The sequence below is a fragment of the Aulostomus chinensis genome, chromosome 23 (genome assembly GCF_037954235.1).
Source record: "Aulostomus chinensis isolate RoL2024-O1b breed Wild chromosome 23, RoL_Achi_v1.0, whole genome shotgun sequence".
Lineage (NCBI taxonomy): Eukaryota > Metazoa > Chordata > Actinopteri > Syngnathiformes > Aulostomidae > Aulostomus > Aulostomus chinensis.
The window spans coordinates 22,510,894-22,538,609 of NC_141342.1; the positions used below are offsets into that span (position 1 = coordinate 22,510,894).

Consider the following 27,716-nt stretch of genomic DNA (forward strand, 5'->3'; position numbering starts at 1 on the left):
CCAATGGGATGTAATGGACGCTGACAGGAAGTAAGCGCCTCAGGGTGGAGGTATTTTGTAGTCCAACAGCATGTCAGTGGTTCCCTCCACCAAAAGCCAAAGGGGCTGCTCTGTTGTACCTTGGACCCTGGCTGTGTTCTAGGACCCTCTAGCAGGTTGGGTGCCTCAGACCCGATTGGTTTTATTGCTGATCCATCATCGACATGAGAGTGTGTTTCAGGTTCATATTGACCGGTGCTAATGTGAGCTGCACCATGCTAGCATACAGAGTCAAGCTGCTGCTTGTTACCTTCACACATGTGTGACTTTGACATTTAAACGTTGTTACCTTTTGAATGGTGCTCACGCTAGGAAACAAGCTAATTAATGTGTTGAGTTCTTCATTTTCATGCCCATCAACACAACAAGCTGGGCTTCCTGGATGTGAAGCATGTGTACTCATAATTTCAGAGGTTTTGGTACTGGAACACAAGCCGAAGATCCTTGAGCGTAACGATTTCTTCCTGGTAAAGATCTGCATTTCACTCTGGCCTGCTTTGAACTAAAAAAGTCATCCGCCTCTTCTCTTTCTCCTCTCTCTGAAGAACAGAGGGACATCGATCTCTTTGGCCTCCAACAAAGGAGAAGGAGAGTAGGTCATGTTTAATTAATTCATAGCTTCTCTAGACATCAACATGCGCTCGCTGCTGCTGCTTTGAAGCATTCTGCTTTTCAGAGCTCGCAATTAAAGGTGAACCACGCTTGAGGGGAAATGCCAGTTTTCACAGGCCCAATTAAAATTGGTCTGTAAAACTGGTGGGAAGACGCGCAAGGTGCATGTGGCTGGGACATGTGATCATGGTGTGTGTGTGTGTGTGTGTGTGTGTGTGTGTGTGTGTGTGTGTGTGTGTGTGATACTGTACGAGAACATCTGAGGTAATTCCAGTTATGTGCAGTGATTTCAGCGTCTTGCTTCATTGCTGCTGAATCTTAGCTGCATCTGAGTCTCTTCTGGACTATAAAGGCTGCAGCCCGCCCAGCGCTGCTGCTCCAGCCAATCAGAACATCATGTGCCCATCAAAATACTGATGATGAGGGTCCCTGATGGCCCTCTGCGAGGGGTATTAACTCTGGGGTTAACTAATTGAGTTGGGGCCGAGACTGATAGTTAGACTTCGACCGGTGCACCTTATTTGTTACTTCATCATAAAACGCGACGAGGCCTCGTTCAGTAGCGACCCGCTCGAGTTGCCGCACGGATGAAAGTCGCCTCTCCAAATCGTTTTATTTCATCTTTGAGTCCCAGTAGATGTTGGAGCCGCGTTTGAAGAAATCCCCTCAAGGGCGTCCAGAGTTGTCCACTCATGGCGTGCATGGCCATGCCTGGACAACAGCAGGAGAAGCAGCGTACCTGTGGGGGGACGACTCAGATATTGGCTTCAAAATTCATAGCAACACCACTTTGGAGGCGTGCTTGGAAGCATAATCATCAGAGCGTTTTACAGGTACTTTATCTGTAATCAGATCAAAAAACTGGATTAATTAATCTGATCTGATACGAGGATAATTGATCCTTTGGTTTTCCATCAGTCTCTGGTTCCCAGTTTAATCCCAGAGGCTTCACAGGACCCCAGTGTCACTGCAGCTCTTTCTTTGGCCTGGTCAGGGCCAGCAGCCACGAGCACCGTATCCATGGCCGGTTAAGTGCCGTGTGTTTGATTCTGTCTGTATCTGAGCTCATGCGCAGCCTCGTGACCTCGGCCTGACACGCCCTCCTCTCTTCCTGTTGTTGGTCTTCTAACTCAGATAAGTGGGTTGATTTTGTCTTCAGGCCAAAAATGTCCTGCATCAAGACTGTTCTACCTTTCATCTACCCCCCCCCCACCAGAACCTTCCTACTATATTATATTAGTTTAACTTTTGTTCACTCTTTCTGTTTCCTTCCTTGTCTTAGCTCTTCCTCCACTCAAGCTTTCGGTTTCTCCCGTCCTGCCCTTGGCGGCGGAGGATGGCGGCGGCACCTGCTGAGCTCTGCGCTGGTACCTTCTCTCACTATTGTGGCTTTTGTCAACACATTAAAGCAGCGTTATGTTGAACGCTCGCCCTGTTGTGACAGCTCCTCACGGCGTGTAATTGGGATAATTTTGGGTTGGATGGGGGGGGGCTCGTGTCCAGTTGTAACCAATTATCTGCCCCATTGATCGTGCGTGATGGCCGATTGGGTCTTACTGTCGCTACAGACCATGACCTCATTCCAGAAGATCAGAGTGAGCAGGACGTATCAAGGGCTCACCCTCTAGAATGAAAGAAGAACTTTCCTAACTTTTCTTAATATTCTGTACGTTGGAGGGTTATTTCCCTCAGAGATGCAGGAGACAATAAATAATTAGTAAAAAAACATCTGTATAACTTTTAGAGTGTCGCTGAATCAAAGTCTAGATTTACCTGAAAATTCTTATGTTGTTGAAATAATGATTTTATGAAATGTTATTGGGTCCAAATGTTGCTAATATCTAGACGCCAAGCGGTTGAGGGTCTCTGGGCCAGCAGCGCCAGCAGGCTGGTGTCAGGTGTACCAGGTGTGTCAACGACCAGGAGCTCAGGAGCTGCAGGTGCAGATTAAGCAGAGAAATGTCGGAGAAACGCGATGCTTCGTTCTGTTAGCGTCTCAAATACTGTGGGACCAATGAGGGTCAGTACTGGTTCAGCAGGTCTACACTGGTCTGAGCTGGAGGACCAGAAGGGCTGGACAGCCTTGCTGAGGGGGCCACTTCCTGATGGACAGCTAAGCTAACGGTTGCTAAAGAACAATAGCAAAAGCTCAAGTTAGCAACTTTGGCCTTTCACTGGTTCATATTGTTATTGTAGTGTGTGACATCATCACCATGGTGACTGGATGGACCACATGACTTGTCTGTCTTCTTACTGTGATTCCACCCCTGAGTCCACCTGGTAACCAGGAGACTCAAGTAGTGCAGGAGGGAGGGAGCCACCTGCTGGCCGGGAGGTGGACGCGGTGCCACCTTGAATGGTCATGTGAGCCCCTCTGATAGTGATTTATTGAGGTACATTAAAGAGAGACACAGGAACAAAACCAGCAACGTGGATCAGTACTTTCTACTTTAAATTGGAATTCTGTGATTTTATGTTTGACTTTGTTTGACAGTCGCTCATCGTCTTCGAATGTTCCTCGTGTAGTGACATCAGCGGGCGTGTTGACCGCAGGCGTTCTCACTTCAGCTGGAGTACAGCGACTTCATGGTGAACTAGTGGGACGGTATCATAGTGACAAATCTGTCCACAGACAGAGAAACACTTGGCAAAGTGCTTTAAACGCTTCTGTGGTGGTTCTCGCCGCAGTGTGAGTCTCCATGACCACACACACACACACACACACACAGAGTTAAGGACAAAGGACTCTTCTCTCCTCAGTGCCCTCTGTCCAGTTACATCAACAACTGTTTGTTTGTGTCACAAAACAAGCGGCAGCGCCGCAGCGAGGGCCTCTGGTAACAGCAGTTGATCTGATAGAGAGCATTAGCGCCGGGGCTGATGTCATTGCATCACCAGCGCCGCTGCTGTTCCCCTTGTGGGGGGAGGGGGGACAAACGCTTTCAACTCTGCCTGACCGAGTCACAGCCATGAATGGAGTGAGCGTGTGTGTGTATGTGTGAGATTTGATTTCAAACCCAATCAAAGATGGTGGTGCCGTCCAGGTCTCATGTTTGTCTTGTGTGAAATCGAACCTTTCCCCAGCCACTTGTCTGGTCATGTGACCTCAGGTGATGTGACCTCAGGTGTCTTGTCTGAATCATGCCTGAACCAAGGACACATGACTATGTTGTCAACATGTCAGGCGAGGCTGTGATGGACTGTCAAGTGAGGGGTGCCATCATGGGCGCTACACCTGCTCAGGTGGAGACAGGGTCCTTCACATGCTCCTGCTGTCTACCTGAACGTGTCGGAGCTGATACTGGTCACATGTCTAGAATCATCATGGCGCCAACTCTGACGGGCTCTTCCGTGGCAACGAAAGAATCATCTTCAAACATGAACTATTTCCTGTCTGTGTGTGGTGTGAACGAGGTCTTAGCGTGTCAACATGTCAAAGACATTTTTGACACGTCTGCTGGTTTAAAGATGCATGAGCTTCTTCATGTTCTAGGGAGCATGAATGAATGTTACTGTGAAACCTGAAAATCAAACAGCTTATTGATCTCGCTTCGTGGGCACAGAGGTGTCAGGCCTGCTAACAACCTAGCAACAGATTCACTACTTCCTGCCAGACCTTTTCAGAGTAAGACTAAAAGCAGCTCAGACTAAAGCATAACAATATTAATAATGATCTAGTGCCACTTTTATTATGAAGGCCAGATCACGGCACTGGAGGTGGTTTTGTTGGTAGCTGATCAGTAACTGATCCAGGATCAGACAGAGCGATGTGGGAACTGTGCGCTGACATCGCTGTGTGCCAGCATGAGTCATTGATGACAGCATCCTCTCTACCCCCCTGAGGATGAGTGTGAATGCTTCCTCCTCCCGTAGGTGATGAAGAGGGTGGTGTTTAATCTCTCTATTAGCAGTAAAAGCAACAATAATAATATCAGTCACGTTGAAAGACGTTCTCCTGCTCTCTATCCCTCTGTTCTGGATTAGAAAGGCATTAAAGCAGGGTAAGATTAGGAAAAAAATAAAGCCTCCCTTGGACGAGCGTTCAGGGAGGCGGGGGCTGACGGCTCAGGACCCCCGACCACTCAGCCGCTCATTGTAAAGCTACTTAACCCCTCAGAAGAGGTGACATCTAGTAAACAGCTTCCAAGAACCATCCAGCTGCAGCGGACGGAGGTGACGGAGGTTCTGCTGCGACCTCCGGGTCAATGCCTCAGCCGTCCCGTCACAGGCGCCGCAGGAGGAAAAGGCTGCCTCGTGATGTCAGATGGAATGTGAGACCCGACTGAGCTGACAGCAGAACATGTGGTGGAGCATTTAGGGGAGCTTGTGTTCAGCGTGAGCACATATATGTGCTAGAGAGAAGCGTGTGCTTCACATGTACTCGGTGACCTCAGACACCTCAACCTTGTTACTGTGAGACGAGTCACACGCCGGCGCATGAGCAGGAAACAACATGGAAATGCAGAGCAGTGCAAATCCACACGTGTAGCTGAGGGTTAGGGACCCCGTGAGGCTCCAGACATCTGTTGATTTATTAAATGTCAGAGATTTTGACAAAAAATGGAGAACATTTGAATGTCTGATTGTTCTCTTGTGTTCTTGTCTTCTAGTGTGGATCTCCGCTCACCCTCCGTACATCTGAGACCCACCCTCGCTGCCCCCCTCCCCCTCCCCCTCCCCCCCCCCCTCCCCTCCGGCCTCAGGGCCGGCCCATTCACCCCCGCCCCTCCTCAAGCATCCCCCACATCCTAGAGTTGTCAGACAGCTCCGTCCTCAGGGGGGGGTCCCTTCCCTCTGGACACCCCCTGCCCAGGATCCCGGGGACCGGACCCTGTCATGTCTCACTGACTGACCCCTCCGAACCGGCGAATGACAAGTGGACATCCGAGGGTGGGGCTTGCCTCAGTCTCTCATGATTGGCTGCTGGATGGAATTAAGGTGAATGGAACACATGCCCAAGGAGCAAGACCCTAACCCATCCGAGGGAGAAGAGAAACGGTGAGTCTTCCCCCTTTTTAGTGTTTTCCAATCACTGTTTCCTGTCGGCCTGGAGAACGTCTCAGGAATCCGACGAAACGCTTCACACGCGCTCTGTCTGCTTTTAAGCCCATTTCCCCATCTCCCCTGGCGTGAACTCATGACCCCGACAGGATTCCTGAGCATAAACAGACACGCCGTTCTGTCAGATGGTGTTGAGGAGGTCTTGTGAGGACAGGGTCTCTGTCTCCTCTGGTGTCCAAGTCTTCTCTACATCAGTTTTTCCAGACAAGCTAAAGAGCACGGCGGTCTCTCTTCCAGCATGTCACACTCGGTCCGCTGGAGCTGGTCGGGTCCAGCCTGCCTGCGAACACATAAACACAGAAGCCCCATGAATGAAAAGATAATAGTGAAGTGGAGCTGGCGTCCCGGTGCAGCTCAGGGTTCAGGCTGATGTTTGATCAGATTTGTTCTCACCTGGAACATCAGTTGGATCTTTATATGACATTCCAGGTGTTGAAGGAGAGGAATGTGTAGCTATTGGCCTTCAGGTGGGTCCACATGCTCACCTGGATATGCGCTGCGTGGTTCAGTGGGTTGAATGGAACTCTGGTTCATTTGTGGTGAGGACCAGAACTGGCTGAGGTGCCAGCTGAAGAGTTGGACCTCCTCCTCTCCAACCACCGTCAGAAATTAGAGAGTAACCAATGAGTTCCTCAATGAAGGAAGCATTTATGGTTAAGACCAGAAGCTAGTCGTTGCTGGTCATAGCCATTTGTCACTAGTCGTAGCTGGCTGTCGCGAGTAGAAGCTGGTTGTCACTAGTCGTAGCTGGTTGTCGCTAGTCGTAGCTGGTTGTCGCAAGTCGTAGCCGGTTGTCGCAAGTCGTAGCCGGCTGTCGCAAGTCGTAGCCGGCTGTCGCAAATCGTAGCCGTTGTCGCGAGTCATAAATGGTTGTCACTAGTCGTAGCTGGTCATAGCCAGTTGTAGCTGGTCCTAGCCCGTCGTAGCTGGTTGCCACTAGTCGTAGTTGGTCATAGCCACTTGTAGCTGGTCTTAGCTAGTCATGAGTGTTTGTCACTGGTCGTAGCTGATTGTCACTAGTTGTAGCTGGTCATAGCTAGTTGTTGCTAGTCATGAGTGTTTGTCACTGGTCGTAGCTGGTTGTCGCTAGTCATAGCTGGTTTTCGCAAGTCGTAGCTGGTTGTCGCTAGTTGTAGCTGGTCAAAGCCAGTAGTAGCTGGTCAAAGCTGGTTGTCGCTAGTCATAAGTGTTTGTCACTGGTCGTAGCTGGTTGTCGCAGTAGAAGCTGGTCATAGCTTGTTGTTGGTTGTCATGAGTGTTTGTCACTGGTAGTAGCTGGTTGTCACTTGTCGTAGCTGGTTGTAGCTGGTCCTAGCCGGTCGTAGCTGGTTGCCACTGGTCGTAGTTGGTCATAGCCACTTGTAGCTGGTCCTAGCTAGTCATGAGTGTTTGTCAGTGGTCGTAGCTGGTTGTCGTGAGTGTTTGTCACTAGTCGTAGCTGGTTGTCGCAAGTCGTAGCCGGTTGTCGCAAGTTGTAGCCGGCTGTCACTAGTCGTAGCCGGCTGTCGCAAGTCGTAGCCGTTGTCGCGAGTCATAGATGGTTGTCACTAGTCGTAGCTGGTCATAGCCAGTTGTAGCTGGTCCTAGCCGGTCGTAGCTGGTTGCCACTAGTCGTAGTTGGTCATAGCCACTTGTAGCTGGTCGTAGCTAGTCATGAGTGTTTGTCACTGGTCGTAGCTGATTGTCACTAGTTGTAGCTGGTCATAGCTAGTTGTTGCTAGTCTTGAGTGTTTGTCACTGGTCGTAGCTGGTTGTCGCTCGTCATAGCTGGTTTTCGCAAGTCGTAGCTGGTTGTCGCTAGTTGTAGCTGGTCAAAGCCAGTTGTAGCTGGTCAAAGCTGGTTGTCGCTAGTCATAAGTGTTTGTCACTGGTCGTAGCTGGTTGTCGCAGTAGAAGCTGGTCATAGCTTGTTGTTGGTTGTCATGAGTGTTTGTCACTGGTAGTAGCTGGTTGTCACTTGTCGTAGCTGGTTGTAGCTGGTCCTAGCCGGTCGTAGCTGGTTGCCACTGGTCGTAGTTGGTCATAGCCACTTGTAGCTGGTCCTAGCTAGTCATGAGTGTTTGTCAGTGGTCGTAGCTGGTTGTCGTGAGTGTTTGTCACTTGTCGTAGCTGGTTGTCGCTAGTCGTAGCTGGTGGTCGCTCGTTGTAGCTGGTGGTTGCTCGTTGTAGCTGGTGGTCGCTCGTTGTAGCTGGTTGTCGCTAGTTGTAGCTGGTCATAGCTAGTTGTAGCTGGTTGTAGTCGATCGTAGCTGGTTGCCACTAGTCGTAGTTGGTCATAGCCAGTTGTAGCTGGTCCTAGCCGGTCGTAGCTGGTTGCCACTAGTCGTAGTTGGTCATAGCCACTTGTAGCTGGTCGTAACTTGTCATGAGTGTTTGTCACTGGTCGTAGCTGATTGTCACTAGTTGTAGCTGGTCATAGCTAGTTGTTGCTAGTCATGAGTGTTTGTCACTGGTCGTAGCTGGTTGTCGCTAGTCGTAGCTGGTTTTCGCAAGTCGTAGCTGGTTGTCGCTAGTTGTAGCTGGTCAAAGCCAGTTGTAGCTGGTCAAAGCTGGTTATCGCTAGTCATAAGTGTTTGTCACTGGTCGTAGCTGGTTGTCGCAGTAGAAGCTGGTCATAGCTTGTTGTTGGTTGTCATGAGTGTTTGTCACTGGTAGTAGCTGGTTGTCACTTGTCGTAGCTGGTTGTAGCTGGTCCTAGCCGGTCGTAGCTGGTTGCCACTGGTCGTAGTTGGTCATAGCCACTTGTAGCTGGTCCTAGCTAGTCATGAGTGTTTGTCAGTGGTCGTAGCTGGTTGTCGCTAGTCGTAGCTGGTGGTCGCTCATTGTAGCTGGTTGTCGCTAGTTGTAGCTGGTCATAGCTAGTTGTAGCTGGTTGTAGTCGATCGTAGCTGGTTGTAGTCGATCGTAGCTGGTTGTCGCAAGTCATGAGTGGCCGTAGCTGGTTTTCACTGGTTGTAGCTGGTCGTAGCAGGTTGTTGTCACTGTAGATCTTCCTATATTAAGTTGATACTTCATCCAAAACGTGTACTTCACCTTTCAAGTACTCACTAACAGGAGTCTTCAGCTCACTGCCATGTTTTCCCTCCTCCATCACTTCTCAGTGACTCCAGACTGCAACCAGGGTAGATTCTATTTATTTTCACCTGAATTGTCACTAAGGGCTCTGGAGATCCTGGAAAAGCCTTGAAAACCTGGAACTCAAAAGTGGGATGGTGCATCACTTCATAATATAAATGGAGAAGTTAAGGGGAAAAATACACTTTCTGGCTTTTGGTTTGAAATAACTGACTGAAACCTAGAAGTACTAGAAGACCACCAAGAGACATTGTAGAACGGGGACTTTATGGTCCTGGAGACCAGCTGGAGGACGCTGTGACCCGCTGTGGTCAAGTCTTCCTGCTGCCCTGTGCTGAGAATCCACTGCTGGGTTTGGACGAGGGAGTCGTCTCGCTTGCGTCGGGCGGCTGGCTGTGTCGTCCTCCAGCTCTGCCTGTAATCCAGACAGCGTTGGGACACACGAGGGAACAAAGTGTCCATTAGCGCTGGATGTATAGGACGGGACAGACCCAGCTGTAGCGTGCGGGCTGAACAATGGGCCTCTGTGGCGCCGAGGACAGGGGGCCTCATTCACACTCTGATATGGATATAAATCTGTGGCCTGCTGGAAGGAGCCGAGCCGATTCACTGGAGAGTTCACCTCAATCACCGAGAGCTCGTCTCCCATCCAGCGGTGCTCTGATTTAATTATATTTGCTGCTTCGACATCAGTGAGATCTCAGCAGCCCAGAATGACACTCGCGCTGCACGGGGTGGTTAAGATATTCCGACACGCCCACAACGATCACAGAACCTGCTCGCAGCAGGTTTATAGGAATTCTTTCTGGGAAGGCACGCCACTCAAGAATGTCATTGTTTCATCGTCGAATCGAATGGCATCCTGGTGTAATGACAAAACAAAACCCTCCAAACGGAGCTGCTCTGGTTCCCTCACCTGCAGACTGGACCTGGGTTCAGAGGGTTAGAGCAGGTGTGGAGGCGGGACGGCGCTGCAGCACCGCCGCGATTCACTTTCATTTTGACACAGTTGACGAACATTAACATTCACTCTGATTGATTTGGTTGTTCTTCCTTTATCTTTATTGAACTTGTGAACATATGGAAATGAGCAAGTGCATATCTGCAGATAGGGTTGTGTGTGTGTGTGTGTGTGTGTGTGTGTGTGTGTGTGTGTGTGTGTGTGTGTGTGTGTGTGTGTGTGTGTGTGTGTGTGGCAAAGGAGTGCGAGGGAGGGACAGGATTTGTGGCCGTGAGCCAATCAGAGAAGAGTGGTTGGTCATAGTTGCAGGAAGCAGGGAGAGGCAGTGTGTTTGCTGCTCAGCAGCTTAAACATGTATATGTTGTGTGTGTGTGTAGAAGTGATTCAGACTTGTGAGTGGAATGTATGTCAGAGGCGCGTGCTAACCCTCACCAGCTCCACGCCATCGCTACCATCATGCATATGTTACGGCGGCGCTGCATCAGCAGGTCAGCTCTGTAAGTCTCTGACATCGTCGTGTCTCGATGTTTGTGGTCGACGTTTGTTTTGGTTCATTTGTGCGCGTCATTGTGGTAAAAGTGAACATCTGCTGCTCAGCTGCAGCCACCATCGTTGCCTCGGAGGCGTCAAGAACACAACACAACAGTCCTGAGATGACAACTTTACTCCACTAACACCAAAGACACAAGAGTGTGTGAGATTGTAACAGTGTGTCTGTGTGTGTGAGGGATTTGTGTTACAATCGTATCCTGTCAAAGGTGGAAGTGGTTGTGTGTGTGTGTGTGTGTGTGTGTCCTGATCTCTCTCATCTTAAACATTTGATGGTGCATCAGTGAGTAGGCAGGCTTGTTGGTGGCCACGCCCCTCGCAGTCAGGCTCCACAAACACTCAGATGAGTGTTTTACTTTTAGATGACAGGGTCGTAAGATTGTTTATTCTCTTCCATCAGCTGGTTTTATCGCTGCTGTGTAACTTCCTTGTGAAGTTCGCCAGTATATAAATAAACTGTAGTATTACTATGAAGTGCTTGATATTATGTCATTAACGCCTGCAACATCCTGTTATTAGTCTGTCCTGGACGGCAAAGCTGGACGAGTTTGTTTGGTCGCATGATGGAAGCCATTTAGAAGGAAAAAGTCTGAGTTGAAAGAAGAGAACCATGAGCAGTGAAGGGGCGCCGCCACTGGAGCGCCGCAGCCGTGGGAGGATCTGATCCCGCTCGCTGATGTTTCCATCTTTAACAACTCGCTGCCGCATGGGAGGATGGAAGTGTCACGTAGCTGACAGACTGACGGCTGTCGCCTCCAGCAGCTTGATGGTGATGATGATGATGATGGTGATGAAGCTGAAGCCAGCTGGCTGACAGACGGATACCTACCTGAGCTCCGCCTCCTCCCTCTGCTGCGGTGACACATCTCAGTCCTCGAGTCCCCACCTGCTGCCGTGTCATTCAGTCCAAGAAAAGCTCCCCATGTGACCTCGCTGTTGCCAAGATGATTTTCCCTCCCAGCATTTGGAGGAACGATTCTGTATTATGTTGTATCAGGACACGCGATGGAGGCCGTTCATGCCTCCTGAACGCTCCGAACCGCACCTGCGCGTCATCGTGGCCGCCAAGGCTCAATTAGAGGAACTCTTGAGCTGAACAGGCAATTATAAGGTTCCCAGAGCTGGTGTGGAGGGGAAGAACCTGTGGCTCGTCAGGAGACCAACTTGATGTAGCCAAGGCCCTGCTCCTTCACCCAGACTGGAGACAAGACCCACCACTTCATAACCCTTGATATTTGTATCCTCATTTCTGATCTTTGTCTGTGGGCTGCACAGCATCTGCTCAACCCTTGAGGGATTGTCTGTGAGTCTGTGAATTGATTGTGAATTGATGTGTCCAGCTGAAGTGAAAGAAGGAGTTTGACGGCGTTGACGCCTGGCCACGCCTCTGCTAACACCTCTGCTCCACCTGATTATTCCGAGGTTTGTGTCTGTGCCTCAGACATTCACCCACCACTGGTCCAGCTTGGTCTGTCAACTGTCGACGCACACATGATCATCACAAATCAGCTCTGATGATGGAGAGTCGTAAAACGTGGAGGCGGTGGACCAGCGAGCACGAGAGTCCTGTCATTGTGTCACGGGGAGGTTCGCTTAGCCGCTAACAAGCTAGCAAGGGAATTGCTTGACCTCCTGTTGATTTTTTTTTTTTTGGGGGGGGGGGGGGGAGACTGAACGAACCATGATAATAATATTACCGTTTGTTTTATTCTGAAGGCCAAAACACTGCACTGGATTTTTTTTAAGGCAACTGATCCAGGATCAGGTTTAGCAGGGCAGACAACGAAGAAGAAAGAGTTCCTGTTTCTACTTCTGCTCTTTACACTGCAGGCCTGTGGTTGTGTTCAGTTTCCAATATCACACCTCCAGATGTGTGTTCATGAAGTAAAAATAAGCACTTTGAAGTGGCAGTACTGCGCTCCGACTGGTGCGATGATTAAGAAGACTTTGAATGTTTTTCTGGACGTGAGACGAGAGTTTTGTCACGTGTTAGCAGGCTACGTGCTAGCATCAAGCCAGCACATTTACCTTGTGGTGATTAAGGACCACCACGATTCCTAAAACCTTGTGGGATATTAGTGCATCAGTGCAGGATCTCTGGAGGGTGTCCTCTCTGTCCGGGCCCAGACCCGGTCCACCTGGACGGAAGACCACCATTCTAGAGCAGCATCCTTCATAACCACCAGCATGACTTATTTCTGTCTCTGTGTCTCTCAGGTGGCTCAATGGCCCGAAGAGGAAGAGGAAGAACAGCCAATGTTCAGTGAAGAGTATGACTGGTGAGTTTCGGCAGCAGCGTCCAGCTCTCACCGATATCTTCTGGAGTCTTTTTGAACAGGAAGTTGCTGTCAGTGCCTCAGAGATGAAAGCGCCATGACTCTTTGCTGCCTCGTACACTGCGCTCTCGATTTGGTACCTCAAACTAGAGAAAGTAGAACATCTGGATGTCTGTCGTCAGGAAACGAAAGCTTTCTGTTCAGACGCCGTTCTTGTTGGACGAAGCACATAAAACTGAGTGACGGCGCCGAATCCCCCAGGATGAAAGAAGCATGTGCAGACTGAAGCAGGAGCTGAACAGTCCCAGTCCATAACACGCGTGACTTAGCGTGTACAGAGTAGATCTCTCCTGGCTTGTCACACGCTTCCCTCCCAAATATGAGCATGTGATTGTCTAAAGGTTCCCGAATCAAGTGTAGATGTGCATCATATATAAATGTAATTATTGAACCGAGCTATTGCTTGTTGATGTTGTTGGTATAATTAGTGAACAGTTCAGTTCTTCTGATGAAACAAATTTGAGGCTATAATTGATTACTGTTCAGATTGAAACCACTTTTCAGGAATACGACTTGAATTTTCAGTTGAATGACTGAATCAGTTGCAGGGTTTGATTGGTCGGCAGACAGGAAACTGACAGACAACTGCATCAATTAACATCTTTCTCTGGTACTGTTCTTTAAACGATACTTTGTAATCAACCTAGAGAGAATCCTCTCTCCCCAGCTACATCCAAGTTCTAAAAATGTTCTGCAAATGTCTTATTGAAAGTGTTAGCATCAGCTAGCTCAGGTCCAGGCTAGTTAGCTTCACCCAATGGCTGGTAGTGGGTGGGAAGTGTTAGCATCAGCTAGCTCAGGTCCAGGCTAGTTAGCTTAGCCCAATGGCTGGTAGTGGGTGGAAGTGTTAGCATCAGCTAGCTCAGGTCCAGGCTGGTTAGCTTAGCCCAATGACTGGTAGTGGGTGGGAAGGTGGGAAGTGTTAGCATCAGCTCGCTCAGGTCCAGGCTGGTTAGCTTAGCCCAATGACTGGTAGTGGGTGGGAAGGTGGGAAGTGTTAGCATCAGCTCGCTCAGGTCCAGGCTGGTTAGCTTAGCCCAATGACTGGTAGTGGGTGGGAAGGTGGGAAGTGTTAGCATCAGCTAGCTCAGGTCCAGGCTAGTTAGCTCAGCCCAATGGCTGGTAGTGGGTGGAAGTGTTAGCATCAGCTAGCTCAGGTCCAGGATGCTGGAGTGTCCAGCAGGAATCCTCCTCCTCCTCCTCATCATCAGTAGCAGCAGTCGCTCTTCTAGTCCTCAACAAACCTTTGGTTCTGTTGACCCAAGTTCCAGTGGAGCTTTGGAGGTGCTGCGTCAAATCACTGCTCCCAGTCAGGAAAGTAGTTCCGGCTACGTGTCTGATTCTACCACTACAACGTCTCCTCATGTTAAACTGGTATTCATCACCAAGGTTACACAACCCTCCTGATATTAATGCAGGCAGAGACGCAGCTACGCTAACACTTCCCACCCACTACCAGTCACTGTGCTAAGCTAACTAGCCTGGCTCTCAGCTCCCTAAAGTAGGGGCTCTATCCTCTTTTCTGACTATGGAGACATGGGAGAATAACAGACTTTCTTGAAAAGTGGGCGTGTGCCTTTAACATCTCTTACATGAACTTGTTACCATAGTTTTTGGCATTTTGCCCTTTTTCCAATGAGAAGCCGAGAGTTCCAGATGTACAGCTTGAATATTAACTTGTGATCACAGTGTGATGAACCGTTTCACTGGACCATAAACACTCAGTGTTACAGCTGAGTGGATGGCTGGCAGCAGCATCTGTCTCCAGTTGACGTCCCCTCGTGTCCTCCACGTCTACATGTATGAACAGTCCTGCGTCATGCTGCCTCGCTAAATGAAAATGGAGGAAGTCCTGTTGGGAAACACTGACCTGGACTCCTCCATCTCATCCTGGGCTGGTGTGGGTGGGGCTGAGCGCTGCAGCAGTATTGATTTTGGGCTGAGTGTCCAATCACACCCTCAGATGAGAAGCTCTGTCGTCTGTGCTGCCAACACTCAGCTGACATCTTTCCTCTCTGACTGTTGGTGCTCTTCCTCTTCCTCTCCCTCACCTCCTCTTCCTAGTTCTTTAACCGTTGTCTTCTGGAGAGTTTTCTCTTCCTCTTCCGTTTCCTTTTGTGTTTTCTGATGTCTAATGGCTCTGGTGTGTGTTCCTCTCTAATTCTCATCACCAGTACGATGTGTTGTCAACACAAGGATCTTCATGTTCCTCGTGTCTTCAGCAGTACCAGTAAACTGTAGTACCAATGTATCAGTGTCAATATTTAGTCCCAGGCCTTGTTTCCTGTCCTAATTATAGACTTCATACTGTGTTTAATGTCTCCAGCAGCTGAAGGACTCGGATGGAGAGGGTGTTTTTGCTACTGTTGTTGTTATTATTGTTGTTGTTGTTACCATCAAGTGTTGGTGGCCCTATGAAGAGACCTGTCAACCACTGAGTGAGTAATTAGAGGCGCTGGTGTCGCACATGAACTGCTGTCAGCTCTCATCCCCACTTAGTTGTGGACAGGGAAGTTTATTTCTGAGTGAAAAGAGTCAGCAGACAGGATGTTGTCTTTGTGGCCGTGGTGATGGGGGGTAGTGTAGGGGGTCTATTTGACCTTTGTCTAACGAGAACATCGTGGCCCCTGCAGGGTACATTCCCAGCTACCTGGAGAAGGATGAGCCATGTGTGGTGTGTGGTGACAAGGCCACGGGGTACCACTACCGCTGCATTACCTGCGAGGGCTGCAAGGTGTGAACACGTACGCACACACACACACGCGCGCGCACACACACACACATGGAAATGCAAAACAAAAGATGTACACTGTAATTCAGCTGCCTACCTGACTGGTGTGAGCTCAGAGACACAATCACAAAGACAAGGTGTGTTCACAATCATAGGTAAGGAACATGCACCACTGCTGTGACATCATGCACCAGCTTACAGTGCTAGGATATCACGCTGCAGTAGCAGCACGGCGCTCTGAGTGACCTACTCAGCTCACCGTGTCACCGCCACCCCAGCCTGGTGTGGGTTAGGACCGTCAGCTGATCGGCCTTCTGTCCTACATGTTTCTGGCTGTGAGGCTGAACTGGCCTCCTCTGAAACACAGTACACTCGACATCTGATCAGGTTGTGTTGATCACACTCACAGTAACAATGACCTCCACAGAGTCGACACACACATCGCCTCCGACGTGGCGGCGGCAGCTCGCCGTCAGGTCCTTTTAACTTCCTGGCGGTCTGTAAACATCCCTCTCTATCTGCCACCAGGGTTTCTTCCGTAGGACCATCCAAAAGAACCTCCACCCCACCTACTCTTGTAAGTACGATGGCTGCTGCATCATCGACAAGATCACCCGTAACCAGTGCCAGCTGTGCCGCTTCAAGAAGTGTATCGCAGTGGGAATGGCCATGGATTGTGAGTGTTCCTCCGCACACACACCAGCTCCATGAAGTAGTTCCCAGTGGTAGTCTCGTCCCTCGAGAGACGCCTCGTTGATTATGATCTTCGACGCTGTGAAGTTGTTGTGTCGAAGATGTATACTGAAGCCTCCGTCTCCTCCCAGTGGTGCTGGACGACTCCAAGCGGGTCGCTAAACGCCGTCTGATCGAGGAGAACAGGGAACGTCGCAAGAAGGAGGAAATGGTGAAATCCCTCCAGAACCGTCCAGAGCCCACCGGGTCAGAGTGGGAGCTGATCCACATGGTGACGGAAGCCCATCGACACACCAACGCTCAAGGCTCTCAGTGGAAACAGAAACGCAAATTCCTGGTAAGAAGCATGTCAGACACCTGAAGCCCTTTTGTTGCTGACGTCCGCGGAGCCTGGCAGGAAGATGAAGATTGGCACCATGGCAACATGGCCTTCCAGTGATGCTGCTGAGATGTTGTCCAGCTCAAAGAGAGTCCAGTTTTCTAGCGACAGGCTAAGATGATAATTTTTTATGTCTAAAGTTTCACTTCCTGAAGCGGTGCGGCCGTGGGCGTGTTTTGACACGTTCACAAGAGGTGACACACTGATCCGAGCAGAGCGGTGACACGGGTACTCGCCCTTACAGAATGTTCTCGCGCGAAAGGAGAATAATTTGAAGACCTTCAGTGTGAGCGGCCTCCTCAAGTCCGTAAGTTAATGTCAGGGTGAGGAGGTGCAGCTGGGGAGCGCCAGCAGGAGCGGGCCGGACTGCCGCTGCGGCAGATTTGCCTCCTATCAACACAGCAGTGTGCATTCGGTGGCGGTGAACTGATCCGAGGCTGCGGATTCACGCTTCTGTCTACATGTCAAAGCCTTCCTCATTATTTAGGAGGTTTAATCTCCCTCATCCCTCGCGGCTCTTTACCGGTTCTAATTCCTCTCCTAGTTTTCATCCACACCTCAACTCTGTTCCTGCTTTAATCACTCCCCCCCCCTCTGTTTCCATCCTCGGGGTCCCTCCTCCCTCTCCCCCCTCGCCTCCCTCTCCTCCCTCTCCCCCCTCGCCTCCCTCTCCTCCCTTTCTCTCCTCCCTCTCCTCCCTCTCTCTCCTCCCTCTCCCCCCTCTCCTCCCTCTCTCTCTTCCCTCTCCCCCCTCTCCTCCCTCCCTCTCCTCCCTCTCCCCCCTCTCCTCCCTCTCTCTCCTCCCTCCCCCCTCTCCTCCCTCTCTCTCCTCCCTCTCCTCCCTCTCCTCTACATTTTGGGGAGCTCCTCCTCCTCCCAGTCTGGTCGTTGGCAGGTTTGGCAGTGAGTTGCTGCTCAGGTTTATTCCGTCTCTGCCTGTCCTTCACGCAGAGACGCTGGACGGACGTCTTCAGGATGTTTTGAGTGTTTCCAGAATAATTCTCTCTGTCCAATCAGCAGCCATCATGAAACGGGTCCACGCCAGGGAGCAGCGAGGTGTAAATGGGTGTTTAATGGGAGGAACGATTCATCTGAAGAGGAGGTGAAAGCTCTCGCCGTGTAATGGCAGGTATTGAGAAGGGCGTTGCTAGGCAACTGGATGGATGTGGCGGGGTGTGGGGTTTAGAGGAGGACGTGTGACGCTGGGAGGGAGTACGACTCAACTGGAAGCAGGTTGGTGGCTTATTGGTCATGAATGTGGGTCCTCATGGTTCTGTCCAGTCAGAACAGCTGTTTGGACACCGAAGTCAGCAGCAGCACCGTGAACGGGCCCGTGGGTCCGAACTGGGAGCCACAGACAAGTTGCTGGATCTTGGCAGGAAGGGTCACTGAGACCAAGCGGATTTTATAGACTTAATTTAGCGTCCGAATGTTCGGCGATGACAGACGCCTCATGTGAAACAGAGTTATGGTTGCTGGCTGCGGTCCACGACTGAGGACAGGCCACAAGGTTGGCTCCTGTTAAGCTGGGTCTTGTGCCTCAGAGGCCTGACTATCACCTGGTTTGGAGATTACTGGTCCTCGCCGCTGTGACACGCCTCTGTGTCAGAGCTCACAGCAGCCAAAAGGATCAACAGCTCCTCTTCACTCAGGCTTCAGTCTTGAATCAGGCTCTGGAGGCTTCAGCTCCCTAAAACTGGTGATTCATGGTTGGACTGGTCTGAACGGACTGGTCGGACCTCAGTTGTGAATAGTTGGTCTTCCTGGCCGTTGAGCTCAAACTCCACGATTGGCCTTGTCATCGCAGAAAGCCATTTTCATGGCGAACTTTCTCTGCAGTCGTCAGCCGCTGGTCAGCTGAGTCGGACTGAGCCACCTGCTGGTTGGAATGTTCCACTTTACCAGCCATAATCAATGATCTATGATCGTCTTCAGAAGAAAAAACAAGTTTACTTTTTGAGTTCTACAGTTACGATGGAAGTGAGAAGTTTACATGGAAACTTTGAAGGGGAGGAAGTGACTTTGTAGTCCAACAGGAAGTGATCATGTCAGGGACAAGGAAAGATTGTAGTCCAATCCTGTCAATCATCTGGTCCATGAAAGCATCCACACACCCTCACTCACTGGTCATCATGGCTGCTGCATAGACCAAAAGTATTCATGTAGGCGTGGTGTTCCTAGCTGGATTGCGGCGCTCTGAGAAAGGTCGTGATGGAGAGTCAGGCTGATGGAGCCTTATCAGCTCCGGAGGCGACGTGGGAACGGCATGCAGACCTGCCACCGGATGATGAGGATGGATGAGGCTCTGTGAGAACCAAGTCGGGGAACACTTGAAGATGATTTAAGGTCACGAAGGGTTTCTGCTGGCCGCCCTCCAGGTCGGTTGACGCTGAAGACGGCCCCGTATACCAGGGTCCCCAGATGGAGTCTAGCTGATGGAGGGCTGACAGTTGGGATGGAGGGATGAGGAGAGCGGCAGCATTGCACAAGTTTTTGGAGAGGATGGGAATGAAGGAGTGGATCCGAGATTTATTTTAGTTTTTCTTAGCAGCAGGATGGGGTGGCGAGGAGGAAGCTGTGAGCACTCTGTGGCCTCCTGGGCCCCTCGTCTCTGATTGGCTGTGATTGACGCTGTGTTTTATTGTTTTTCAAGAAAGATAAGAGTCCGAGGAGTTTCGTCGGTCAGCTCGCCAAAATCACCAGAACCGAACTCCTGTACCCTGTGAGTGAGGGGGGAGATGTTGCTGAGGCGCCACACGCCGGCTGAGTGACATGAACTGTAGGAAAGCCTTTGGCTGCGTGCCGCCATCCTCAATCACGTCCTCCACAAAAAGAATGGACAGAAATCTGCTGACGCTGGGATGACATCACTTCCTCAGTTGCAGTCCATCACTTTGTATTTCTATAATTACTCTGGGGTGCACTGGCGGGGGGTCGTCCACACCCCCCCACACACCCACGTACTTTATTGACTGCAGCATGAAACAGTATTTTCAACACTGGTGGCCTCCATCATTGGAGTTCCCTCTCATATTTATTAGCCAGTTGCTAATAAGGCGCTGTCTGTCTGCTGGCACGTCCCAGTCCTCTCACCCGTCCTGGTTTGATAAATTGCCTTGAATTTAACTCCCAGGGCAGGAAGGGAACAAAAAGGTTAGAAAAGTGTGTTGCCTCTGCTGCTTTATTTTGCACAAAGCGCTGCAGCACTCATTGATACTCCTCTAATCCTTTTCCATCTGTAAGAGCGCAGCCGCTCCCTCTCCAGCTGCATCTTGTCATATTGTAGCTCCGCCTCTTTTGCCTTTTATTGTTTTCTAGCCGCTCAGACGCTCTCCTGCCCTTCCCTGCCATGCTAGATTTAATTTCATGCTCTGTTTAAGCAGTGATGAGGTGGAAGTTTTTACCTCCACCACGCGGTTCTGAACACTGGGACTCGAAATAAGATTTTAATGAAACTTAAGAAGAAGTGTGGACCTGCTGAAGAGAGAACAAGCAGCTTCCTACATCCCGCCTCTAGTCGTCGCTGGTGATGCTACGTCGCCAAACCCATGTGACCCTGCTGAGCGCCGTTTTTACAAATTCATACAATGCAGTTTATTACAGGGTTAGTAGTCACTGCTGCGCTGTTGCTTCAAATCTGTGGTATCACTACTACAAATACGCTGATGCAGGAGTGGGGGGGTGTGGGGGGAGGAGGAGGGGGAGGGGGAGGAGGAGAAGGGGAGGGGGAGGGGGGGCTGTCCAGCTGCTCTTCTTCTTGTCATCATGGTTCTGTCACTTCTCTGTAGCCTGATTTCCCCCAACTGTATTTTTCCTTCCTTCCAGCCAGAAAAAATCGGCCAGTCCCCAGTTGCCCCCACGTCAGACGGAGACAAGGTGGACCTGGAAGCCTTCAGCGAGTTCACCAAGATCATCACTCCTGCCATCACCCGTGTTGTTGACTTTGCCAAAAAACTGCCCATGTTCTCTGAGGTGAGTGGCGGTGGATGAGAGCCACGGCGCCCAGCGGACACCGCCAAGCTTCGGTCTGCTGAGGAAATGTGTGATTTAGTTCTTGTCATGAATTCAACAGCTTCTGTGAGGAGCTTGAGGGCCCCTGGGGTCGTGCAGGGCAGACCAGTATTTACAGCTCAGGCATGGAGACAGAGGGATTTACCCTCTGTCTCCATGCACGCACACACACGCACACACACACACACACACACACACACACACACACACACACACACACACACTAGGCTGATCAGTTCAATCACAATCTGTACAGCAGGTCTTCAACTCTTGTTCTCTGGATTCAATGTGAGTTTACGCCGCAGAAGCAAAGCTGAGTTGTTCATCGCGACTGATTAAACAGATGACAAATACCAGAGGAGAGAATCCTGCCTCTGCTGCTGACATCATGGCTGCCACCGCCATGACTGTCCTCCAACTCTTAACGTATATTTTGACATCGTCAGGTGAGGCCATAGGTGTTAGAACTCTTTCATCTGGATAGAAGCGAGTAGAACATTCCCCCCTGTCCTGTTCAGCAGCATCCATGTTCCTGCTGCCTCGTTGTCCTGAAGCAGTTCTGCTCTGCTAAGGAGGAACCTGATCAACTCCTGCTGTCACCATCTGTGCTTCACTTTATTAGGAATGTGTTGGTTCATTGGTGAAGCTACCGGACTGAGGACAGGAGAGGACAGGGACAGGACAGGGAAGACGGGGGGGGCACGAACAACAACAACAATAGCAGAAAAAACAAAAACAAAGAAAAAGTAACAACAACAGAGAGGAAAAGAAAAAACATTGTTTGCAGAATTTCCAGTGCAGGGTTTCCATTGGGTTAATATGAATTAAGATAAATGAGTGTGTGGTTCTGGTCAGTTGTGCGCCGCGTGTGTGTGTGTATGAGTGTATATGCATGTGTGTGTGTGTGTATGAGTGTATATGCATGTGTGTGTGTGTGTATGAGTGTATACGCATGTGTGTGTGTGTGTGTATGAGTGTATACGCATGTGTGTGTGTGTGTGTGTATGAGTGTATACGCATGTGTGTGTGTGTGTGTGTATGAGTGTATACGCATGTGTGTGTGTGTGTATGAGTGTATACGCATGTGTGTGTGTGTGTGTATGAGTGTATACGCATGTGTGTGTGTGTGTATGAGTGTATACACGTGTGTGTATGAGTGTATACGCATGTGTGTGTGTATGAGTGTATACGCATGTGTGTGTGTATGAGTGTATACGCATGTGTGTGTATGAGTTTTTACGCATGTGTGTGTGTGTATGAGTGTATACGCATGTGTGTGTGTATGAGTGTATACGCATGTGTGTGTGTGTATGAGTGTATACGCATGTGTGTGTGTATGAGTGTATACGCATGTGTGTGTGTGTATGAGTGTATACGCATGTGTGTGTGTGTGTATGAGTGTATACGCATGTGTGTGTGTGTATGAGTGTATACGCATGTGTGTGTGTATGAGTGTATACGCATGTGTGTGTGTATGAGTGTATACGCATGTGTGTGTGTGTGTATGAGTGTATACGCATGTGTGTGTGTGTGTATGAGTGTATACGCATGTGTGTGTATGAGTGTATACGCATGTGTGTGTGTATGAGTGTATACGCATGTGTGTGTGTATGAGTGTATACGCATGTGTGTGTGTATGAGTGTATACGCATGTGTGTGTATGAGTGTATACGCATGTGTGTGTGTGTATGAGTGTATACGCATGTGTGTGTGTATGAGTGTATACGCATGTGTGTGTGTATGAGTGTATACGCATGTGTGTGTATGAGTGTATACGCATGTGTGTGTATGAGTGTATACGCATGTGTGTGTGTGTGTGTATGAGTGTATACGCATGTGTGTGTGTGTATGAGTGTATACGCATGTGTGTGTGTGTATGAGTGTATACGCGTGTGTGTGTGTGTATGAGTGTATACGCATGTGTGTGTATGAGTGTATACGCATGTGTGTGTATGAGTGTATACGCATGTGTGTGTATGAGTGTATACGCATGTTTGTGTGTGTATGAGTGTATACGCATGTGTGTGTGTATGAGTGTATACGCATGTGTGTGTGTATGAGTGTATACGCATGTGTGTGTGTGTATGAGTGTATACGCATGTGTGTGTGTATGAGTGTATACGCGTGTGTGTGTGTATGAGTGTATACACGTGTGTGTGTGTATGAGTGTATACGCGTGTGTGTGTGTATGAGTGTATACGCGTGTGTGTGTGTATGAGTGTATACGCATGTGTGTGTATGAGTGTATACGCATGTGTGTGTATGAGTGTATACGCATGTTTGTGTGTGTATGAGTGTATACGCATGTGTGTGTGTATGAGTGTATACGCATGTGTGTGTGTATGAGTGTATACGCATGTGTGTGTATGAGTTTATACGCATGTGTGTGTGTATGAGTGTATACGCATGTGTGTGTGTATGAGTGTATACGTATGTGTGTGTGTGTATGAGTGTATACGCATGTGTGTGTATGAGTTTATACGCATGTGTGTGTGTATGAGTGTATACGCATGTGTGTGTGTGTATGAGTGTATACGCTTGTGTGTGTGTGTGTATGAGTGCATACGCATGTGTGTGTGTGTGTGTGTCCACATGTGTGTGCACTCTAACCCTTGGAGTGTTGAGCAGGGAACGCCGTTTGGTGTCTCAGCCGTGTTTCCCAGCAGCTCCATGATGGCTTCCAGTCCTCAAATGAGGGAGCTGAGAAATTCCTCACATTTCTCTTCATTTCAGAGGCAAAGGAAGTTTTAATTTTCCGAACGGACAATCCCTCGTGGTCCATGTGTCATCCTGACTGATATTTTAAATCTGCAGAGGGAGGCGGACCTGCTCCGCCCGCCTGCTATCTGCTCACGCCGCTGCTGCCGTCAATGAGTGATCAGGATGCACAGACGCGCCGCCGCCGCTCGTCTAAGCACTAAAAATTAATGTATTGCTTGTGAGCGAATGGATGCAGCGGTAAATGCATGATGAGCATTTAGCCGAGGCGGCGCTGCAGGTCCGAATGTCCCAGACAAATCAAGCCAATGAAGGCCAATTAACCAGGAGGCAGAGCTTCTGTCGATCAATCCTGGTGTTCTTCAGCAAAGAACTCTCTCAGTTCAGTGTACTATTGAGGTGATGACATCATTGGCGTTCCACTAATGGTCTGCTCGCCACTGTCCCTCCCAGCTGCCTTGTGAAGACCAGATCATCCTGTTAAAGGGCTGCTGCATGGAGATCATGTCGCTGCGGGCTGCCATGCGCTACGACCCCGAGAGCGAGACGCTGACGCTTAGTGGAGAGATGGCGGTGAAGCGTGAGCAGCTGAAGAATGGCGGGTTGGGTGTGGTGTCGGACGCCATCTTTGATCTGGGCAAGAGCCTGGCGCAGTTCAACCTGGACGACACGGAGGTGGCGCTGCTGCAGGCCGTGCTGCTCATGAGCTCAGGTGAGTGTTCTCTGTCTGGGAGTTGGTGCTGACGCAACCTTCAAATAAAGAAACTTTATTGATAGGAACATTATTGATTTTGTTGCCAGAGGAACAACCGGGAACTGGTGGAGTGAAGCGGGCGTGACATGAGCGTCCCACCAGTGTTGAATACGTACTTAATAATGGCAGGTCGTCCCAGTTATCAGAGTGCAGCAGGTTTACTGGTGGAAGACGTGGAGAACCTCGTGAGAGGAGAACTCCAACAGTGCCACCGCAGCAGGCGGAGAACCTGCGGGTTCCTGCCAGTGTTGTTAATGATGAGTCGTGGCTTTTTAACTCAGGACTGAGTGAAGCTGTAGGTGTCGCAGTGACGTCTCCTCGCCCTGCAACTGAAACGCTGTCCTCTGCTGTCTCGCCTCCATCCCTCCTCTCTCCTCCCTCATCCCCTCATCCCTCCTCTCTCCACTCTTCCATCCCTCCATCCTCATCCCTCCTCTCTCCACCCTTCCATCCCTCCTCTCTCCTCCCTCATCCCTCCTCTCTCCACCCTTCCATCCCTCCTCTCTCCTCCCTCATCCCTCCTCTCTCCACTCTTCCATCCCTCCACCTCCAGACCGCTCGGGCCTCACCTGTGTGGATAAGATCGAGAAGTGCCAGGAGACGTACCTGCTGGCGTTTGAGCACTACATCAACTACCGCAAGCACAACATTCCCCACTTCTGGCCCAAGCTCCTGATGAAGGTGACGGACCTGCGGATGATTGGGGCGTGTCACGCCAGCCGCTTCCTTCACATGAAAGTAGAGTGCCCCAACGAACTCTTTCCACCACTCTTCCTGGAGGTCTTTGAGGACCAGGAGGTGTGAAGGTGCCACCGTGCGAGGGGACGATGACATCGGGACAAACTGGGAGATGAGAAGGGCCGTCATTTCACTGAGGAAGGAGGGATGGAGGGAGACCCTCGCCGCAGGAATCTGCATTTCTCCAGCCTTGATTTTACAGTCCGATACTTGGAAACTGGAAACAACAACAACAACAACAAAAAGCCACCAGCAGCAGCAGGAGTCAAACAAATCGAGGATTTAGTTCTTTCTCTCCGCCTTTCTCCTCCTTTTACTTTGCCTTGTTTCCAATCGTGTGGGGGCCCTTCTGTCTGAGCACCATGTCTTACCTAATCCCACCTGTAGCCATTTGCCAAGACACACACACACACACAGCCACACACACACACACACCGACACACACACACACACACACACACACCTACACACACACACACCTACACACACAGCCACAGCCTGTTCCACCTCAGCTCCTCAGAGCAGCGCTCGTCGTGGGGGTCTGCCCCTCTCTGGTTCTTTTCGGTGGTCTAACCTGTTGTGAAGCCCACCTCCGCCGTTGCCACCGCCGCCGGCTGCACCTCTCAGTATTACGTCTGAACATGCGTTCAGCACAGGGACAGTCAACCGCTTGCATTCATGCAATCAACACGATGAAATTTCTGCAGGTGCTTGAAGCATCGTGGTTCTGGTGTGTCATTACTGTAGTACTACCACACCCAGTTAGGATCAATCTGAGCCGTTACCGTTATTTGTGGAGCTTCTTCTCAGATCAGTGAAACCGGTGCTATGTTTCTACAAGACTACTCCATTTTTATGAAATTGTGTGTTTAAAATGTGCAGACCATGGCTCCATATCTACCTTCATCTTAGTCCCAGGACCGGCTCCCGGGAGTACAGTACAAACACACACACACACACACACACACACACACGAGAGCAGATCTGCTTTGTCATTGCCAGTGCTGCTCACGCCAGCAGCCTGCCATCTTATGAATGACAATTAAGCCCTTCGCTTTCCGAGGAGTTACTGCAATGAAGGAAAGCAGTAGAGGGGGCGGAGGGCACGGGGGGGGGGGGGGTGCTGTGTTGACGTAAGATTTAATAGCTTGACTGCAGATCCAGAGGTCACACGTAGGGCTCCCTGAGTAGCACCAACCACCAGCAAGGCAGCAAAGCTCATCTGACGCAGTCGCTCTCTCTCTCTCTCTCTCGCTCTCTCTCACATTCACACACACACACACACACACACACACACACACACACACACACACAGCATCACCTCAGAGTAACGTTAATGCCTCATTTACTGGTTGCACTGCTCAGTCAGCAGTGTTGATACTAGAGCGCCCGAACCTGCAGGGCTCCGAGTCCTCTCCTCATTGACTCAGCTCAGTGTGGCCCCTCCAGGCTTCCATACACATTTGCCTTTTTTAACACAGGCATCACTGAGAGCAGGCTAATGCCAAGATGGCTACCATTTACCTCAACGTGGACACACCCCCAGGCTGAGGCAGCAGTACTGCCCCTGTGGTTTCAGGCTCTACCTCACCTCTGTGGACACAGGGCAGCTGCCCACAGCCGACACACACACACACACACACACACACACACACACACACACACACACACACACACACACACACACATATATATATTCAAGTTGGCGCATGACACAGATATGTTTTATAAAGGTGCACACTTATTGTCATGGAAACACACACAGCCTCAGAGCTCTCACTTGGTTGCAATGAAATACCACTGAAGACAGGAGGGCCGGCCATCCCGGAGGAAGGTTCTCCTGCTTCCTGGGAATGGTACCCATGACATCCGGGTTCTCTTTTTGTTATACGGGACCAACGGTCATCTTTAGAAATTTGGATTTAGTGGTTTCTGTTAAAGTGGAAACCTTGTCATAGAGGCGATGAAGGACAGCGGTGACATGCAGCCTGGCTGACACCCGCCTGAGCAGGAGGACGACGCAGGGCACAACCCTGAGGTGGCCACGCCCACTGAATTAGCATGCATAGAGAGGGCCCCTCCCTCTTCATCGTGGAAAACTTTCACTAAGCACTTTGAATTATTCCGATTGGATTTTTATGAGAAAAAATTCACCAAAATAAGCTTTCAGTGACGCATGGACAGACCTGAGAATGTGGAATGTTCTCGCCTGAGATGAAGCCTCATCAGTAGCTCTTTCGATCACCACTAACAACAGAGATCCGAGCACGCGGAGATCCGAGCACGCGGAGATCCGAGCACGCGGAGATCCGAGCACGCGGAGATCCGAGCGCATGCTCGCCACCTTTCACGAATGTTTCACACCCGCTCTATTCATTCCAATTCTGGGGCCAAGCCATATCTACCTGGGTTCGCCGCTCTCACAGCAGCACCACCAGATGAAGAGACACTGTCATCTGTGGAGGCGGAGCCGTAGTTCTACTGGCATGTGTACCTGACAGCCATTCCGCCTGCCCTGGACGCAGCTGAGCAGAGGATCATGGGTAATGGTAACAGATGGTCAAGCCTCACTGCTTCAATGCCAGGAGGAACTGGAATGCCACCTTCAGGCGGAAGTCTTCCACAAGCAAAGATCCATCCTGGCCGTGCCCCCCCCCCCATGGCCACGCCCCTCTGGAGCCTAGCTCAGACTGAATCGCACCCACCACCATTAGTACCCCCACCCAGCCAGGCTGGTGGGAGTTTTTGCACTACTGCAGTGGTCCTCCCTTCAGCCTCGCCATCTTACCGATTTCGTCTCCTGACCTGCTCTGTGTAACAGAGGCCGCGGGCTCAGTCCCAAACCTGTCACGCCGTCAGTATTAGACCAACCACATTGCCGCCACCCGCCGGTCAGTAGGAGGTTCGCACGCCCCCGTGTTCCCAGCATCCTTCCATCGTAGTCAGCCCAGTGACATTTCATCATCAGAGCCTTCCCTCCACCATCGTCTCTCTTGTTTTCCCGCCCCCTCTCCTCTGACCCCCCTAGCTTTCCCGCCCCCTCCTCACCGTGAGGGGTT

General features: G+C 50.4%; 1 protein-coding gene across 5 annotated transcripts in view; it reads left to right on the top strand.

The window, feature by feature from the left end:
• Positions 1 to 25,969, top strand: part of LOC147240121 (thyroid hormone receptor alpha-B) — a 103,536-nt gene extending 77,567 nt beyond the window's left edge. For 4 of the 5 annotated variants that reach the window (XM_086196283.1, XM_086196282.1, XM_086196286.1 and 1 more), the window contains 8 exons: positions 5,262 to 5,649; positions 12,515 to 12,576; positions 15,267 to 15,367; positions 15,893 to 16,040; positions 16,189 to 16,394; positions 20,262 to 20,408; positions 23,619 to 23,877; positions 24,473 to 25,969. In XM_086196283.1, coding sequence (XP_086052409.1) covers positions 5,594 to 5,649; positions 12,515 to 12,576; positions 15,267 to 15,367; positions 15,893 to 16,040; positions 16,189 to 16,394; positions 20,262 to 20,408; positions 23,619 to 23,877; positions 24,473 to 24,723 — 1,230 coding nt within the window. In that variant the 5' untranslated portion in view covers positions 5,262 to 5,593 and the 3' untranslated portion in view covers positions 24,724 to 25,969. Of the gene's footprint in view, positions 1 to 1,933; positions 2,019 to 5,261; positions 5,650 to 12,514; positions 12,577 to 15,266; positions 15,368 to 15,892; positions 16,041 to 16,188; positions 16,395 to 20,261; positions 20,409 to 23,618; positions 23,878 to 24,472 lie in introns of all 5 variants that reach the window. The other variant, XM_086196284.1, reaches the window with a different exon arrangement.
• Positions 25,970 to 27,716: the final 1,747 nt, after the last annotated feature.